General features: G+C 41.2%; 2 protein-coding genes across 2 annotated transcripts in view; one reads left to right on the top strand and one right to left on the bottom strand.

Annotated features, from left to right (window-relative positions):
- The window catches only part of LOC126427094 (zinc finger protein ZFP2-like), a 718,966-nt gene that overhangs the window by 547,071 nt on the left and 151,486 nt on the right, over window positions 1–20,409 (top strand). The gene's annotated exons all lie outside the window — the stretch shown is intronic.
- The window catches only part of LOC126427096 (something about silencing protein 10), a 197,419-nt gene continuing 182,243 nt past the window's right edge, over window positions 5,234–20,409 (bottom strand). The window contains exons 9-10 of the mRNA XM_050089299.1: window positions 9,906–10,090; window positions 5,234–5,387 (exon numbers count right to left, since the gene is read on the bottom strand). Coding sequence (XP_049945256.1) covers window positions 5,295–5,387; window positions 9,906–10,090 — 278 coding nt within the window. The 3' untranslated portion in view covers window positions 5,234–5,294. The remainder of the gene's footprint in view (window positions 5,388–9,905; window positions 10,091–20,409) is intronic.

Raw genomic sequence — 20,409 nt, 5'->3', positions numbered from 1 at the left:
GCAAAAATTTGAAATAAATTGGTAAAGAACTTTTTGACATTTTTGGTAACAACATTAAATGACAATTAGTCTTTATGCAGTAATACGGATTGAAAATAATCAATTATTGATAATATCCCTTCTCATCCTGTCCAGTAAGTCTCCCCTGACCTGCGGTTCTGGGTGACGTTTCTGAATTATACCACTTTCCCTAAACCTCTCCAGATGTTTTCCTTCACACCTCTTCCTTCCCCTTCAACTCTTCTACCAGAAGAAGGAGCCACTGGCTCCAAAAGCTTGTAAAAGTTAAATCCTTTTGTGTGTGTGCTCCCCTGCCACTGCTATATAGCAGTATAGATTGATGCCAGTGTGATACAAGACCCTATGAGCAAATCAGTATATGAGAAATGTGAGCCACAACCACCAAAAAGTCTGGCAGCCCCATTTCCCTGAAAAGTACTTTGAATCATCTGAAAATAACTAGCTTTATAGCTCCAGAGTATTACCATTTTCCATGGTAGATCTTATCATAACTATTGTTAGATTCCATACTTTGATTAATACCATTGTCAATTTAATTTCTCTAAATGTAATGACAACCACATTGATTAATTAATTCATTAATTAATAATTTCATGTAGTTTCCCATAATTTGATATGACACTCATACGTGTAAACAGTAAACTGGTAGAAGCCAACATCGGGGAAGATCAGTTTGGATTCCTAAGAAACATGGGCACATGTGAGGCAGTACTCAGCCTACAACTTATCCTAGAATGTACATTAAGGAAAGGCAAACCTACATTTATAGCTTTAGTAGGCTTAGAGAAAACTTTTGATAATGTTGACTGGAATACCCTCTTTGAAATTCTGAAAGTAACACGAGTAAAATACAAGGAGTTAAATAATAGGTACAACAGCTATAAGAGTCGAGGGGCACGAAAAGGAAGCAATGATTGAGAAGGTAACGAGACAGGGTTGTAGCCTATCCTCGTTATTCAATCTGTATGTTGAGCAAGCAGCAAAGAAAATAAAAGAAAAATATGGAGTAGAAATCAAAGTCTGGGAAGAAGAAATAATAACTTTGAGGTTTGCCGATGACATTGTAATTCTGTCAGAGACAGCAAAGGACTTGGAACAGCAGTTGAACAAAATGGACAGTGTCTTAAAAGGTGGATATAAGATGAATACCAACAAAAGCAAAATAGAATAATGGAGTATAGTCAAATTAAGTCAGGCGATGATGAGGGAATCACATTAGCAAAAAACTAAACACTTAAAGTAGTAGATTAGTTTTTCTGTTTGGTCAGCAAAATAGCTAATTATGGCCGAAGCGGGGAGGCTATAAAATGCATATTGGCAATGGGAAGAAAAAGAGTTACTGAATAAGGGAAATCTGTTAACTTGGAATATAGACTTGAGTGTAAGGAAGTTCTTTATGAAGGTATTTGTCTGGAATGTAGCCATGTATGGAAATGAAACATGGGCAGTAACAGTTTATACAAGATGAGAATAGAAGCTTTTGAAATATGGTGCTACAGGAGAATGCTGAAGATTACACAGGTAGATAATGCAACTAATGAGGAGGTACGGAATACAACTGGGGAGAAAAGAGATTTGTGGTACTACCTGACTGGAAGGAGGAGCGGTTGATAAGACACATTCTGAGACATCAAGTGATCACCAATCCAGTATTGGAAGAATGCATGAGAGGGTAAAAATTGTAAAGGAAGATCAAGAGATGAATACAGTAAGCAGATTCAGGAGGATGTAAGTTGCAGTAGTTATTTGGAGATGAAGAAGCTTGCACAGGATAGGGCAGCTTGCAGAGCTACATCAAACCAGTCTTTGGACTCAGGAGCACAACAACAACAACAACAACAACAACAACAACATGTAACAATGGGGATCTACATTGTGGGAGGATAATATTGTCAACGTATTTTTCTCAATTTCTGACCAGCAACATTATCTGTTCACCAAAACCTCATTATTTCTGGTAGTTCAAATATAACAGTAAAATCCAGCCTAGCCAATTTTCAAAGCGTGATGTAGTTCACGAAATAACAGTTTGTTTTCACATCCATCTACAAGTAGTCATACCTCACCCAGAACTGGCAGTTTGTGGTTTGATAGCGTACAAGTAAGACCTATGTCAGGCATGTTCGTAGTGTTGACTATGACTACTACTATGCGTGTTCTGTACGTGATGTCACTGTCATTGGAGTGATATAGTGTTCAACATCACAGTTCTCATTATGGACTGACTTAAATGAACCACCACAGTATGTTTTTGTCTGATAAATTTCTATGGATAAATGCAAATACCAATCTGGTTATATGTGCTGGTACATTAGATTAGATTCAGTTTTTGTTCCACAGACCAAACAATGAGAGGATTTTCATGGGTGTGGAACATGTCAGAAAGTATAACATAACAAATACAAAACATCTGAATATAATACTCACTTCCCTGATCATTTGTCAGAAGATTGTCAGGATATGTGAGTGCACTACAGTAAACTGGAACTGCTATGTCAGAATGAAACATACTAATGAACTTTTAATATATTTATATACAATAAATATCTAATCTTGACTGTTGTGACTAAGTGCTGTCAAAACTGAAATCCTACAGACATTTTTACTTAAGCTGGTTTAACAATCCCTGTTAAGATATTCATCTATAGAGTAGGAGCTGCCTACCAAAAAGTCTTTCAAACGCTGTTTAAACTGTGCTTTTTCTGAAACCAAGTTTTAAATGGTGGTTTTCATAGTGGATAAACTGATCATCGTAGCCAATAACTGAACTTCACAAGGACTAAATGTGTGTGTTAGTGCAATTCAGTTTACGGTGTTATGTACTTCACCGAGCGTACATCATCCTACACTCATTCAGACTTTCAGTTCTGAGCTGACCGGAAGTTTGTGCTGCCGAGGAGAGACTACAAAAATCACGTCAGTACCACTAAAACTTCCCGACTTCAAGGTTATATGCAAACAAGGAAAGGAAAAATCCCAGGTTTCTCCAGCTTTCCCAGTTGAAAATACACTTTTTCTTCAGTAAAAATACACTTTTTCTTGGGTAAAAATACATTTTTTTCCCGGTGAAAGTACTTTTTTTTCTGTGTCAAGTGAAAATATACTTTCCCTCGGAGCTATAAAATTTATCAATCTGTTCAATGGTGAAGATCTTATACATTGGCATGGAACTTCCCAGCATTTGAGGAAACAAAACACAGCAAAAAAAAGGTGTTTTGGAAAAATCTTTGAAGTGTGGTAACATTTATATTGTATATTGTCGTATTACACAAGTATAAACACAAATTCCACTAAGTTTCTGAAACACTTAAATCGAGATTGTGGCGCACTTTCATCAGCCGGTGATAGCTCATATCACGTGATATGACAAGCCAATGACAGCAGGTATTCAGAGCATAGGGTACGTGATGTAATTGGTCAATAGCAACATCATTGTTAAGTAACATGAACATGCAAATAGAAAAAGTTAATGGTTTCAATTAATATGCACACTGTATAATTACAAGAAAAGCAAATTTTTCACATGCAATATTGGTTGTAAACAACTGGGAAATGGTATCTCTAGTGTGATTCCAGGCCATCACAGATGCAGATGGTCATCACACTGAGCAATGTTTGTACCCTAGAAAGTAAACATGGTACGCAATTAACGAATGCTACCACTCTCGTGTGGAAATTAAAATGTGTTCTTTCAATAGCTCATTTGTTATTTCTCTTCTACATGTCCTTAAAAATATTTCCTCCAAGTTTCACTGCAATACAATCACCCTTCTTCATGGTGCCCTATCAAGAAGCAAAAGTTAAGTTAGTGCAGAATTCAGTGTGTGTATGTAGAGATGTCAATCGTCTGATGATGCAGCTAGGTGTACGACATAATCCATGGTAGTGGCGACTACTTATTGACTCCAGTAAAACCAGCTTGAAAGCAGAACTACTGCATAATGGCAATGCATTTCCATCTGTATCTTTGGCTTATGCAGTAGACATGAAAGAAACTTATGAAACCATGGCTTTGCTGCCAGAGGCAATCAAATATAAGGATCATGAATGGCAGCTTTCCTGTGATTTAAAAGTTGTTGCACTCCTTATAGGTTTACAGGCTGGACTCACAAAATACTGCTGCTTTTTGTGCCTTGGGGACAGCCGTGACACCGAGAACCACTATACAGTCAAGGAATGGCCTAGAAAGAAGTCATATGTTCCTAGAAATGTAAATGTGAACAATACTCCATTGGTTGAGCCCGATAAAATCATTTTGCCTCCCCTTCATATCAAGTTGGGCCTTATCAAGAACTTTGTAAAAGCTGTGGATAAAGAAGATGAGGCCTTCAATCACTTAAAAGAAAAGTTTCTCAAATTAAGTGAGGCAAAGCTGAAAGAGGTATATTTGTTGGACCACAAATAAGAAAATTGCTTAAAGATCCAACCTTTGATACCAAACTCACAGATATCCCATTAACTGCTTGGTATTCTTTTAAAGCAATTGTGAAGGGCTTTTTGGGTAACAGAAAAGACAAAAACTATGTTACCATTGTGAATGATCTGTTGGACAACTATAAGAACATGGGGTGTAGAATATCACTCAAAATTCACTTTTTACATTCTCACCTTGATTTCTTCCTGGAAAATTTGGGAGCCATAAGCAATGAGCATGGTGAACGCTTTCACCAAGACATTCTTACCATGGAACACCGTTACCGAGGCCATTGGAACCCTTCGATGATGGGTGACTACCGCTGGGGTCTTGTTAGGGAGGGTGATGAAACAGAAAACTAAAGAAGAGCTATGTCATCGCATTTTTCAAAAAACAAGGGCGATTAAAGGTGAAAATATCTTCTGAACTAATTTGGACCTTTATTGACATCATGCCCATATACACACACAAAATAGTATTGATTTCAAGCATTCTGAATGTGTATTTTTTGTTTGAATTAATTGTGTCAACTTTTGCTATTACCATTATTCTGCTGTGTATCTAGGAAATGTGTCATCTTACAGAAAAACTGATTTTACCAATGTATTCAGCACCCCAAAATTAGGTAAATCCACTCATTTACAAACCATATGCAGAAAAAAAAGTTTAAATTTTTTAACTAGTGTAATCGAATTCAAATCAACCTATGGTAGAACGAAATGAACTACTGTTTGTTTTCACACAGCATGTGAAGTAATAAAACCAAAAGCGAACAGCGTATAGGCACAAAAGGTCAGGTGAGTTCCAACACATTTTATTGCTCTTATAATACAGCCACAGAGCAGCATACAAACACAGATCACACTTTCAGCTTGATGCTCTTGGTCACACCTATCTTGATTCCCGAGACTTCTCCACCGTATTTCTTCACTTCCTTCCTCGGTTCGCGAACCTGAAATTGAGACATATTATACACCGTAAGTCGCTACACAGTTGAAAGTAATGACAGTCAAAGGACGTGACTGATTTGCACTACTTGGGAAGGGAGTGAGGCAGGGTTGTGGCCTATCTCTGAAATTATTCAATCTGTATAATGGGCAAGCCAGCCAGTGGGGAGAAATCTGACAAATGAATTAGTTCAGGGTGAAGAAATAAAAACTTTGAGGTTTTCTGACAACACTGCAATTCCTTCACAGATGGCTAAGGGCATGGAAAAGCAACTGAATGAAATGGGTACAATGTTGAGAAGAGGTTACAACGTGAACACCAGTAACAGTAAAATGTGGGTAATGCAGTCTATTCAAATCAAATCAGGTGAATCTGAAGGAATTGGACTACAGAATGAGAAACTAAATAAAAGTGGTAGAAGAGTTTTGCTATTTGGCCAGCAAAATAAATTATGGATCCCCAAGTTAAGTGTGGACAGGTTGATTCAGCAGCCCCAACCAATGTCATTTTCTGCAACCCACGATGTTACAGCTGGCCTCCAAAAAACATGTGTTGAGATTTTCATATTTTCTCACTCACTACACACATTCTGTTAGTCCTACAGGAAGAAATTGACAGGATCTTTTTGTAGGAAATTTGATGTAGTTACATTTTGTACCGAGATATATTTCTTCTACGGGCCGCAGTTCTCAAGTTATTCAAGAAAACCGTTCGAAAGTGACTTTCAAATGCATCTCCACTCCTACACTCAGCTCACATTCGTCAGGATTTCTCGTTGTCATTCACTGCGCTCTCTCCAACCACTGTACAAAAACTTGCAACTGCACGAATTATTTCCCACATTCGACTACTTTGGTCTTCACTGACTGAACTTACTATGCCACCGCCTTAGATCGAGAACTGACAAATTGTAAAATTAATGCTTATGTAAACTTAAGGTAACAATTTTGTGACTTTTAACAGCATGAAATAAACTATTACATCATTGTATTTTTCTGGTCTCCGGACTATGGAACTGCTGTGCTTGTAAGGGTTAAGTTTGGATCAAATTGTCAATGTAACTAGTTTTACTGTAACATTTACACAGGTTGTTTTTCTTTCATCACACTTTACAGGGGCGTTTAAATTAATAATGTTAACGAAACAGATGACTATGCAGGTGGCATAATACCGTGACTGACAGAGACCAAAAAAGGTCGAATACTGGGAATAGTTTGTGTAGTCAAACATTTTTGTACAGTTGGAGGAGGGAGTGCCATGAACAACATACCAGAAATCCTGATAGGCGAGGGATGAGTGTGAGGATGGAAGTGCATTTGAAGGTCACTTTTGTACATTTTTTTGCATACCTCAAAAACAATGACTTTCAGCGAAAACATATCACAGTACAAAATTTAACTAAATCACATTTCCTACAAAAAGTTCCCGTTCATTTTTTCTGTAAGGCTAACGGTACATGTGTGGCAAGTGAGAGAAAGTGAGAATCTCATGCACGGATTGCATGAAATGTCTGTAGGGCAAGCTGAATCACCGTGTATAAATGTAAACCGGCAATGGGGAGGTTAATCGACATAATTGTGGATACTGGAGTGACACAAATCCGAACTGGGTTGCCTCAATTCGAGAACATAGTCCAGTGATAGTGTGGTGTGGCATATGGGACACTCTCATCATTGGGCCATTTTTCATTTACAACACCTTAACTGCACCACAGTATCTAATGCTGCTGCAGGACCTTGCATTCCCTTCCACACTAAACGCTGACGGCATTTTTCCATCTTATTTTCAGCATGATGGAGCCCCTCCACACTATGGCATCAGTGTCCGTGAATGGTTGGAGGAACAACTGCCAGGGAAGTGGATTGGTCGGCGTGGTCCCGTGGAGTGGCCGCCCAGATCCCCTGACTTAACGCCACTTGATTTTTATATATGGGGACGTATAAGCAGATAGTGTATGCTGAGAGCACCCGTGATTTGAGACACCTGGAGGAACGCATACTACACACCTGTGACCAAATTGCAGGGGACACACTCCTCCGTGGGCAGGCAGAGTAGTTGCGGCGATTACAGCTGTGCATTGCACGGGATGTACAACACGCAGAACATGTGTTGTAGCAGTCGGTATGAAGGTGATTTCCCAACTTTGAACATTAATAACCTCTAAACCCTACAAGATAGACAAAAACAAATTTCACCACTAAATTCCAGAGCTCAAGCGAGTGTTATTTGATGTGTCATACACCCCCTTTCCATTTCAAAAAAATGACTTGAATCCAAAGTGGCGGATTTCAAGATGGCAGCCATGAATGAAATTCACTACAAAAGCTGCGGCCCCACATCAAACCTATGTTCCCATCATCGCATTTCAATTTTCCCTTTAATCTTCCAACTTATTAAGGTGTCCAAGGACTTTTGATTCGCCCTGTATTCTAGAATGGGTCGCACAAGTGATTTGTAAGCAATCTTTTTTGTAGACTAATTGCACTTCCCTAGTATTTTACCAATACACTGAAAGCTACCACCTGCTTTACCCACAACTGAGATTAAGTGATCATTCCCATTACATATCCTTGCAAAGTGTTATAAACAGGTATTTGTATGAGTTGGCTGATTCCAACTTTGACTCACTTATAGTAATAGAACTTTTTTTGTGAAGTGCACAATTTTACATTTCTGGACATTTAAAGCAAGCTGTCAGTCTTTGAAACACTTTGAAATCTTATCATGATTTATGCAGCTTCTTGCAGATAGTATTTCACTATAGATAACTGCATCATCTGCGAAGAGCCTCCTGTTGCTATGAATATTGCCTGCAAGGTCATTAATATACAACATGAATGGCAAGGGTCCCAACACACTTCTCTGGGGCATACCCGAAGTTACTTCTACATCTGACAATGACACTCCATACGAGATAACGTGCTGTTTCCTCCCTACCACGAAGCCCTCAATCCAATCACAAATTTCACTCGATATCCCACATGATTGTACTTTTGACAATAAGCATAGGTGTGGTGCTGAGTCAAATGCTTTTTGGAAACCAAGAAATACCGCATCTATCTGGCTCCCTTGATCCAATATTTTCAGTACGTCATGTGAGAGAAGTGAGAAAAGTACAAGTTGGGTTGCACACAATCGATGTTTTTGGAAAGCGTGCTGGTTGGCATGGAGGAGCTCATTCTGTTCAAGTTACCTCCTTATGTTTGAGCTCAAAATATGTTCTAAGATTCTACAACAAATTGATGTCAAGGATACTGGACAGAAGTTTTGAGGATCACTTCTACTAGACTTCTTGTAGACGGGTTCCTTACAACTACTGGGAACAGTGTTCTGTCAAAGGAATACATGCCAGATCACAGTCAGAAGAGGGGCTAACTCAGCTGCAGCTAAAGAAGAGGTACTGACTGAGAAGAAATCTACGGCACACCCTAACTATGAGGAGGGATCGGCTTAGAGGACACAAATCGAGGCATTGTCAATTTGGTAATGCAGGTAAGTGTGTGTACGTGATGGGGTGGGCATAAAAATTGGAAGGTTGCACAGGATAGGTTAGTGTGGAGAGTTGCATCAAACCAGTCTACAGATTGGAGACCACAACAAGTTATGCTTGACTAGTCCCACTAACGAAATAACTCACCCAATAGAACTACAGTGCATGTAGTGTGACGGTACGTCACATAAATATTGGCATTTTTATCAGTTGTAAACTGTAATGAAGTATTTTATGAATATAATTAGTGTAAAAGATATAGTTAATGTTCTTGAAACAACTGATATGCAGCGATAATTACAGAGTAGCATCTTTATTTAATGTCTATGAAAATAAAAAAGGATCAAAAGAGATGCGATTGTACGGCTGAGGAGGAAGGACGTATTTTGTGGTACACACACTGTTTTGTTTCGCTATACGGAAGGCAGCCATTGAGCGGCTACACATATTTTATGTAAGTTATTCGTATTTATTGCTAAAATAAATTTGTTATTATTATTACAAAATGAATTTCTTTGTAATAGTTGTCACCTCAAATGCTCGCAGTGGCTAATTATTTTTAATAAGTATTTTTTCAGTAATTTGCACTGCGAGAAGCTCATCTCCCAATGAATTACACGCCGAAGTATTAATTTATTTTTCAGTGTTAACAGTAACTGTAAATTCGAGAGATTTCATTATAAGAACCTTTTTAAATTGCAACAGATAATTAATTTACGTTAAAGTTCCTGTTTTTAAACTATACAGATTCCATGAGTTCGGTAAGTTTTATCTTCAATTCAGTTAACGGCAACTATATTTTAGTCTTCACGTTAAAAATCTACAGTTGGTACATGAATAACTGACGCCCTTCAAGAACCCGTTTCATATTTACTTATGCACATAAGTAAAAGTGATAAGAAAAGACAATATCCTTGAGAGAAGAAGTCATGCTGATAAATTAAAAAATAAAAATATATAAAATATATACGTAATTTCCTTTGTATATGACGTAACGAATGCCACCGACGTTACAGTAGGCTGGCAGCTCACCTGGCCCTTGCGGCGCACGCGCGCCTTCTCGTACTTGCGGCGGTGCCGCACCCTGGGGTTGCGCATCTCCTTCTTGCGGTACGGTGTCAGCCCCTTGTTCTTGGCCATTTCGTAGGTAATGGCACGCCGGTCGCCCTCCTTGCCACTCTCCCCGTCGGCAATTTCTTCACTGGCGGAGTCTTCTCCTGTGACCGTGTGAAAGGCACAGTAACAATTTGTAGCACTGACAAATCTACCAAAGAATGCTGACCAATACATTGCCTGCTTCAGAGAGTAAGTAGCAAGTGAAATGAAATTATATTAATTTGTATATACACTTTGTTCTACAGAACCACAATGGAAGGAAGGAAGATTAGCATTTAACGCCCCATCGACATCGAGGTCATTAGAGATGGAGAATGATCTTTGAATGTTGCAAGGATGGGAAAGGAAATGGCCCGTGCCCTTTCAAAGGACTTGTCCTAGCATCTGCACAGAGAGATTCAGGGAAATGATGGAAAACATAAATCAGGAGAGTCAAATGTGGACTCAAACTTTTGTCCTCCCAAATGTGAGTCCAGTGAGCCAACCAACATCCCACCTCACTCGGGTCATTCACAACATGTTATAAAACACGCATACACAATACATAAAGCATTTTAAAGAGAGAGAGAGAGAGAGAGAGAGAGAGAGAGAGAGAGAGAGAGAGAGAGAGAGAGAGAGAGAGAGAGAGAGAGAGAGGTTGGAGGAGTGGGGGGGAGGTGGGGGAGGGGGGGGGGGGGGGGGAGAGTGATCCTTACATCCCTTCAGCAGCCCCTAGGTGAAATTGTGAGAAAACGAAATGCCTACAGTCATCACAACAGCTGTCCCACTATAGTAAATGACTGTTGTCCCAAAGACCTCCTGTTGCCAAAAGTACAGACATAAAAAACATAAGTGAAACAGTTGTCATGGATTTGGGATGAGCAAAAATATCTGAATCATATTTTTGTTTATGATATAATCTACATCTTCACCGACATACATACTCCGCAAGCCACTGAACATTGTGTGTGGCAGAGGGTACCCTGTACCACTACTAGCCAATTGCTTTCCTGATCAATTTGTAGACGGGCAAGGGAAAAATGACTGTCTCTATGCCTCTGTATGAGCTCTAATTTCTCGTATCTTATTTTTGTGGTCCTTACGCACAATGTATGTTGGCCGGCAGTAGAGTTGTTCGGCAGTCAGCTTCAAATGCTGGGCCTCTAAATTTCCTCAACATTGTTCCTTAAACAGAACGCCACCTTTCATCCAGGTATTCTCATTTGACTTCCCAAAGCATCTCGATAAAACCTGAGTGTTGTTCGAACCTACCAGTAATTAATCACCCTGGAATTGCATTGGTGTCTTCCTTCCATCCAACCTGGTACGGATCCCAAACACTCGAGTAGTACTCAAGACTGGGTAACACTAGATTCCTATATGTAGTCTCTTTTACAGATGAACTACACTTCCCTAAAATTCTCCCAATACACGAAAGTCAGCCATTTGCCTTCGCTACTTCAATCCTCACATGCTCATTCCGTTTCGTATCACTTTGCTACTTTACACCTAGACATTTGGTTGATGCAGCACACTACTAATGCAGTACTTGAACATTACAGGTTTGTTTTTCCTAATCCACACTAACACATTTTTCTACATTTACAGCCATTCACCATACCAGCAATACATTTTGTCTAAGTCATCTTGTACCCTCCTACTGTCACTCAATAATGATACTTTTCTGTACTCCACAGCACCATCAGCACACAACCGCAGGTTGCTGCCCACCCTGTCCGCCATTTGTGTAAAAAATAATAGCGGTCGTAACACCCTCGCCTAGGGGACTTCTGACGATACCCTCATCCTTGATAAACTGTCAAGAACACTGCACTGGGTTGTATTACTTGAGAAGTCTTCGAGCCACTCACATACGAGAGGGGATCCAAAAGTAACCGGAATCGTAATGTTGCACATCGTGTACTTGTAGTAGCAGGTTGTGCCGCCACGTGGTTGTAGTGGGAGCTGCCATGCAGCATCACCCACCAGTGAGAAGTGTGGTTTCTTCGGCAGTTCTTTGAGTGTGCTTACAGTGCAGACACGACACGAGGAAATCGCTAATTCTTACGAACAACGTGCGGCAGTGAAGTTTTGTTTCTTGCTCGGCAAGAACGCAGCAGAAACTGTTGCGATGATTCAGACAGCCTACAACGACCGTGCTCTTAGTAAAACGCTAGTGTACGAATGGTTTTCTCAGTTTAAAAAGGGAGAAATGGTGGTTGACGATCAGCCCCGTACCGGTCGACCTTCAACTGCTCGAAGCAAAGACAACATCGACAAAATCCGTGATCTCATCAGTGAAGATCGACGCAGGACAATCGACCAACTCGAGAACTTTGTCTGGGTTCAGAATGAGATTTTCACTCTGCAGCGGAGTGTGCGCTGATATGATTTTGTCTGGGTTGTCCTGGAGCTCAATTCAGCGCATCTTGACCACCGATTTGGGGATGCGAAGAGTGGCAGCCAAATTCGTGCTGAAGCTTCTTACTGGAAATCAAAGGGATCATCGCGTTCGAGCCTGTCTCGAAATGAAGGACGCGTTCAAAGATGATTCACATTTTTTCAACAAAATCATTACAAGTGATGAGTCACGGTGCTATGGGTACGATCCAGAAAGTAAACAACAGTCATCACAATGGAAGTCACCTGGCTCACCTTGACCAAAAAAGCTTGACAGTTGAAATCGAATGTGAAAACGATGTTGAGGTGTTTTTTTGACATCAAAGCGATCGTACACTCTGAATTTGTCCCTGAAAGCCATACAGTTAATCAACAATTCTATTTGGAGGTTATTAAACGGCTTCGCAGAAGTTTGTCACGAAAACGTCCGGCTTCGTGGGATTCTGGAGTGTGGTTCCTGCATCACGACAACGCTCCCGCGCACACGGCTCTCACCGTTTGCCAGTTTTTGGCCTCAACGAAGACGACTACCTTGACCCACGTGCCCTAATCGCCGGATTTAGCACCCTCGGACTTCTTCCTATTCCCGAGGATGAAAAGAGACTTGAGAGGGAAGCGTTTTGCAGATGTGGAAGACGTAAAACGCAATTTCATGAAAGTGCTAGCTGGTATCAAAGAGGACGAATTTAAAAGGTGCTTCGAACACTGGAATGAACGTTTGGACAAGTGTATTAATGCTAATGGAGAGTACTTCGAAGGAGATTAAGGTTGTATTTGAAAACAATAAAGTATATGCTTTCTAGAAAGAAATTCTGGTTATTTTTGGGTCCCCCCTCGTATCTGACAACCTATTCCATATGTTTGTACCTTTATTAGCAATCTATAGTGAGGCACTATGTCAAATACCAAACTTGTTGCAAACATATTTATATACAAGGAGTAAAATACTGTCATGAAGAAATGAAGTTCCGTGATTAATTTTCTGTCTGTTTGAAGGTAAACATTTGCAGTCCCAGTACTCACTGAAGCCCCACACCACAGTACTGTAGCACATTGGTAGAGTATCCCACTGACAAAGTGGAGTATTGTGCGGTAAAACAATTTCTGCATTTAAAAGGAAACAATGCTCCAACAATCTGTGCCAAGCTGGTGGCAGTGTAGGGCTACAGTGCATCACTGTAGGACGCAGCGGTCAGGTGGCACAGATACTTCCAGTGTGGCCGGAGTCTGAATAACAGGGGTCAGAGTCTGAGTAATGAAGATCGAAACTGTCGGTTATCTCACTGTGTGAAAGACCAGGAATTGCAAGAAGAGTCGAGGCCCTAGTGCTCTGAGTCCGGAGTATCACATTTGAGGTAATAATGGTAAAAGTGAAAAACAGTCGCAGATCAGTTTTCGATACCTCACACGATATTCTCCACGCGAGAAAAGTTGCCGCCTGCCGGGTTCCCCACACGTTCGCGACCGTTCGAAATCCCATCAAACTGAGGCGGCAGTGCAAATGTTCAGGTGCGTCAGATGACTTCCCTGCCACCTAATGACTACGGAAAAGTGCACGTAAGAAGGCATTCTGTGCAGAGAGATACAGAGAATACTTTGGAGCACTGTCAGTGTGGTGTCTTTCTCTGCCTCATGCCTCGCACTCATAGCCGGGCACAATGGCATTAATCCATTAAGGGGGGACGTATGCGAAGCTGCAATACCTTGAAGAAAAAAAAAAAAAAAACTTTATACAGTCCAAAGTTTTCAAGGCAATGAAACTGAATTCAGCACAGTTGTTAAGGAATTTTATATGGCTACAGGCATACATTTCATGCTTCTTTTTTCAACAAGGTGAGCACGAGTGTTATTTTTTTGAAAAATCTGTCAGAATGAAATGAACACGTTTCCGTACAAAGTTTGACATACCATTATTACAAATATCCGTGGATCAGAATATTCATATCTTCTTCTAGATTTTTACAGCTCTCCAAATTTCTGTGGAAAAAAATATATACCCAATCTTCGGGCTTTTCTGTTACGTAAATACTTACTATTTTAGAAAATGAAAATTCCTTCCACAAAATTAAACAATGGAAAATCCAGGATGGAATGTAACAATATTAGAAAGAAGGCTGATACTCACATACAGCGGAGATCGTGAGTCACGATAGGCACAACCAAAAGATTCACACAATTATAGCTTTCGTTGGTCATTAAGGCCTTGGTCAGCAATACACACACACACACACACACACACACACACACACACACACACACACACAGCAGCCCGTGCTCCCTAGTCACACCAGCACTCCAAATGCAGCTGTTTGCTTTGTGATATTAATAGCTGCCTAGGTGTGGGACAGTAGTTTCCAAGTCTGGCTTTCGCTAGTCTCTGACACCAGTGCAGGGAGTCTGACCTGAAGAAGTTGCAGTGTGCTCAGTGCATGAAATGGCGATCCTCCTCAGTGGTCATCCGGGACTTTGATGACGAGTGTGCCCGCCCTCACGTCTCCTGCAATCCGACACTGGCCCAACCTCACATCCAAACGCTCCACAAATGTACAGATTGCAAAATTTGACTAGCCAGCCAAATGGAGACCCAAAATGAGATGCCTTCCACACTCTGTGAGGTGCCGATAATGCTGTCTCGATGAATATGACACCTTGTCAGAATGAGATTTTCACTCTGCAGCGGAGTGTGCGCTGATATGAAACTTCCTGGCAGATTAAAACTGTGTGCTGGACTGAGACTCACTTAGGAACCTTCGCCTTTCGCAGGCAAATGCTCTACCATTTGAGCTACCCAAGCATGACTCACGCCCCGTCCTCACAGCTTCACTTCTGCCAGTACGTCGTCTCCTACCTTCCAAGTTTAACAGAAGTTCTCCTGCGAACCTTGCAGAACTAGCACTCCTGAAAGAAAGGATATCCTTTAATATGACACAAGTCTGTGTCCTTCCCAGTGATCACTCAACATCTGATGCTGTTCACGCCCCTTATACCAGTATACTCTGCCAGGCCTGGTAACAAACTAAATACGAGGCATGTTTTTTAAGTAAGTACCGTTTTGAAACTAAAGAAAAGACGTACTAAGATATCTCAATACTTTTATTTTTACACGAAAGTCTGTACCTTAATCTACGCACTGACACCATTACAGTCTGTTTCTTCCTTGTTTACATTGTGTACTGAGTGATTCTACATCTACATCTACACTTATACTCCGCAAGCCACCCAACGGTGTGTGGCGGAGGGCACTTTACGTGCCACTGTCATTACCTCCCTTTTCTGTTCCAGTCGCGTATGGTTCGCGGGAAGAACGACTGTCTGAAAGCCTCTGTGCCGCCCGAATGTCTTTAATTTTACATTCGAGATCTCCTCGGGAGGTATAAGTAGAGGGAAGCAATATATTCAATACCTCATCCAGAAACACACCCTCTCGAAACCTGGACAGCAAGCTACACCGCGGTGCGGAGCGCCTCTCTTGCAGAGTCTGCCACTCGAGTTTGCTAAACATATCCGTAACGCTATCATGCTTACCAAATAACCCTGTGACAAAATGCACCGCTCTTCTTTGGATCTTCTCTATCTTCTCCGTCAACCCGATCTGGTACGGATCCCACACCGATGAGCAATACTCAAGTACAGGTCAAACGAGTGTTTTGTAAGCCACCTCCATTGTTGATGGACTACATTTTCTAAGGACTCTCCCAACGAATCTCAACCTGGTACCTGCCTTACCAACAATTGATTTTATATGATCATTCCACTTCAAATCGTTCCGCACGCATACTCCCAGATATTTTACAGAAGTAACTGCTATCAGTGTTTGTTCCGCTATCATATAATCGTACAATAAAGGATCCTTCCTTCTATGTATTCGTAATACATTACATTTGTCTATGTTAAGTGTCAGTTGCCACTCCCTGCACCACGTTCCTATCTGCGGCAGATCTTCCTGCATTTCACTGCAATTTTCTGCCGCAACTTCTCTGTATACTACAGCATCATCCGTGAAAAGCCGCATGGAACTTCCGACACTATCTACTAGGCCATTTATATATATTGTGAAAAGCAATGGTTCCATAACACTCCCCTGTGGCACGCCAGAGGTTACTTTAACGTCTGTAGACGTCTCTCCATTGATAACAACATGCTGTGTTCTGTTTGCTAAAAACTCTTCAATCCAGCCAAACAGCCGGTCTGATATTCTGTAGGCTCTTACTTTGTTTATCAGGCGACAATGCGAAACTGTATCGAACGCCTTCCGGAAGTCAAGGAAAATAGCATCTACCTGGGAGCCTGTATCTAATATTTTCTGGGTCTCATGAACAAATAAAGCGAGTTGGGTCTCACACGATCGCTGTTTCCGGAATCCATGATGATTCCTACATAGTAGATTCTGGGTTTCCAAAAACGACATGATACTCGAGCAAAAAACATGTTCTAAAATTCTACAACAGATCGATGTCAGAGATATAGGTCTATAGTTTTGCGCATCTGCTCGATGACCCTTCTTGAAGACTGGGACTACCTGTGCTCTTTTCCAATCATTTGGAACCTTCCGTTCCTCTAGAGACTTGCGGTACACGGCTGTTAGAAGGGGGGCAAGTTCTTTCACGTACTCTGCGTAGAATCGAATTGGTATCCCATCAGGTCCAGTGGACTTTCCTCTGTTGAGTGATTCCAGTTGCTTTTCTATTCGTTGGACACTTATTTCGATGTCAGCCATTTTTTCCGTTCATGCGAGGATTTAGAGAAGGAACTGCAATGCGGTCTTCCTCTGTGAACAGCTTTGGAAAAAGAAGTTTAGTATTTCAGCTTTATGCGTGTCATCCTCTGTTTCAATGCCATCACCATCCTGGAGTGTCTGGATATGCTGTTTCGAGCCACTTACTGATTTAACGTAAGACCAGAACTTCCTAGGATTTTCTGTCAAGTCAGTACATAGAATTTTACTTTCGAATTCACTGAACGCTTCACGCATAGCCCTCCTTACACTAACTTTGACATCGTCTAGCTTCTGTTTGTCTGAGAGGTTTTGGCTGCATTTAAACTTGGAGTGAAGCTCTCTTTGCTTTTGCAGTAGTTTCCTAATTTTGTTGTTGAACCACGGTGGGTTTTTCCCATCCCTCAGAGTTTTACTCGGCACGTACCTGTCTAAAACGCATTTTACGATTGACTTGATTTTTTTCCATAAAGATGCCTCCGATAATCACGGGTCCCGCCGACTGTGAAGTACGGGCTGTTATAAGATTTATTAGTACTAAAGGCCTAAAAGCAATCTATATTCATTGTGAGATCTCTGTAGTTTATGGAGAAAACATTATCAGTGATGGAATGGTAAGAAAGTGGGTGAGAGCATTTAAAGATGGCCACACAAATGTGCACGATGATCCATGGAGTGGACGTCCTTTGGTCATTAATGAAAGTTTGGTGCAGGAAGTGGACAATAAGGTGAGAGAAAACAGACACTTTATGATTTCCTCCTTGCGGGATGACTTTCCTAATGTTTCTCGTGGTGTTTTGTATGGCATTGTGACCGAGCACTTGAATTACCGGAAATTGTGCCCAGGTTGGGTACCGAAAATGTTGACAGATGTGCACAAAACCAAATGTTTAGACAGTGCACTGACTTTTCTTGAGCGGTACAGCAACGACGGTGATCATTTCTTAAGCCAAACTGTTACGGGTGATGAAACACACGTGGCCTACGTCACACCAGAATCAAAGCAACAGTCCGTGGAAGTTGAGCAAGGGCATCGTTTTGCTGCAAGACAATGCCCATCCACATGTGGCGGATCAGACCGAAGATCTCCTCACATCTTTTCAATGGGAAACTCGAAATCATCCTCCATACAGCTCCGATCTTGCGCCCAGTGACTACCATCTGTTCCTGCACTTGAAGAAACACCTGGGCAGTCAGCGTCTTCAAGACGATGACGAAGTCAAAACAGCGGTGATGCAGTGGTTAACAAGTCAGGTGGCAGACTTCTATAAGGAGGGTATTCAAGAACTGGTACAACATTATGACAACTGCCTCAATATTGATGGAAATTATGTAGAAAAGTAGATTAAGGTACAGGCTTTCACGTAAAAATAAAATTATTGAGATACCTTAGCACTTCTTTTTTTAATTTCAAAACGGTACTTACTTAAAAAAACATGACTTGTGTAAACAAGACTAATGCATTACGGTGACGGGCCTACCTGTTGCGGGGAACTGCAACTCTAAATCATTAAAATACCTACCGACAGTGTGTGGGTGTATGAGGGGCTACTCGAGGGGGGGGGGGGGGGGGGGGAAGGAGGGGGGGGGGAATTGTTTATGTAACAACCTTAACCTGTTCAAAATACTCTCCATTATAACTAATACATTTGTCCCAATGGTGCTTCCACTGTTCGAAACAATTTTCTGTAGTCATCTTTAGAAATGGCTGACAGCTCCTCCCTCATTTTTTTCCTCAACTTCTTCAATGTTGTCGAATCAGTGCCCTTTCGTGCCTCTTTTCGTGTGTGGAAAAAAGAAAAAGTCACACGGAGCCAGGCCATGCGAGTAAGCTGCATGGGGCAGTGGAACTGTGCCATTTCTAGCCAAATCTCAACATTCCTTTTCACTGTCAGTCAGAACCTGAGGAACAAACTTGGCAGCAGCCATTTTCATTGCCAAATCTTCTGCTAAAATTCGCAGAACCGAGCTCTGACTAACCCACTGATCTCTGACAGTAAAATGTAAATGTCACGTGACTTGGGCCTCCCGTCGGGTAGACCGTTTGCCGGGTGCAAGTCTTTCGTTTTGACGCCACTTCGGTGACTTGTGCGTCGATGGGGATGAAATGATGACGATAAGGACAACACAACACCCAGTCTCCGACCCAGCTGGGAAACGAACCCAGGCCCTTTGGACTGACATTCTGTCGCACTGACCACTCAGCTACTAGGGGCAGAGATCTCTGACAGTGATCAATTGTCTTTCGACAGTCTGCGAGCACGAGCTCGTCGATTTCGTCACTTGACAGATGTCCGGAATGAGGTTTGTCACCAATCGACATGTTGCCAATTTTAAATCGAGCAAACCACTCGTACACCCGAGATTTTCCCATAGTGTCACCTCGGTGAGCTGTTTTCAACATTAAAACAGTTTCAGCAGCATTTGTAGCAAGTAGAAAACAAAATATCGCAGCTGCACATTGTTCACTTAAACTTGCCATAACAAAAACAAAACAAAAACATAACAGCACTAGCAAAAACAATCACTGCAGATGAGCAGAACAAGCCACCTCAACAATACAGGCAGAACTGAATGGCAATGAGTTGTGCTATTCATACCTAGTGGCAGAAGTGTGTACTACACAAGCTCCACACACGGCAATATAATTCTGAATTTTTGGGAACTCCTCGTACAAATCTACATTTACATCTGACTGTGTCTTCTGTAAATAATGCATGTATTTTGAATATATGAAATCACCAAATTCTTACATAAGCCGCATTTTCAAACCTTTATTATTCGGTGTATAGTTTATGGGCTACTGGCAACATTGTAAGTAGAGCAGTATTTTTTTAATGAAACATTCAACATTTATAATTCACTAAAACTATGTCTAAAAACAAAGATGATGTGACTTACCAAATGAAAGTGCTGGCAGGTCGACAGACACACAAACATACACACAAAATTCAAGCTTTCGCAACAAACTGTTGCCTCATCAGGAAAGAGGGAAGGAGAGGGAAAGACAAAAGGATGTGGGTTTTAAGGGAGAGGGTAAGGAGTCATTCCAATCCCGGGAGCGGAAAGACTTACCTTAGGGGGAAAAAAGGACGGGTATACACTCCCAAACACACACATATCCATCCACACATATACAGACACAAGCAGACATATTTAAAGACAAAGAGTTTGGGCAGAGATGTCAAGTCGAGGCAGAAGTGCAGAGGCAAAGATGTTGTTGAATGACAGGTGAGGTATGAGTGGCAGCAACTTGAAATTAGCGGAGATTGAGGCCTGGTGGATAACGGGAAGAGAGGATATATTGAAGAGCAAGTTCCCATCTCC

This window comes from Schistocerca serialis, chromosome 11, assembly GCF_023864345.2.
Source record: "Schistocerca serialis cubense isolate TAMUIC-IGC-003099 chromosome 11, iqSchSeri2.2, whole genome shotgun sequence".
NCBI lineage: Eukaryota > Metazoa > Arthropoda > Insecta > Orthoptera > Acrididae > Schistocerca > Schistocerca serialis.
Note: the sequence above shows the minus strand (reverse complement) of the source record. Positions and strands in the feature narration are given on the sequence as shown.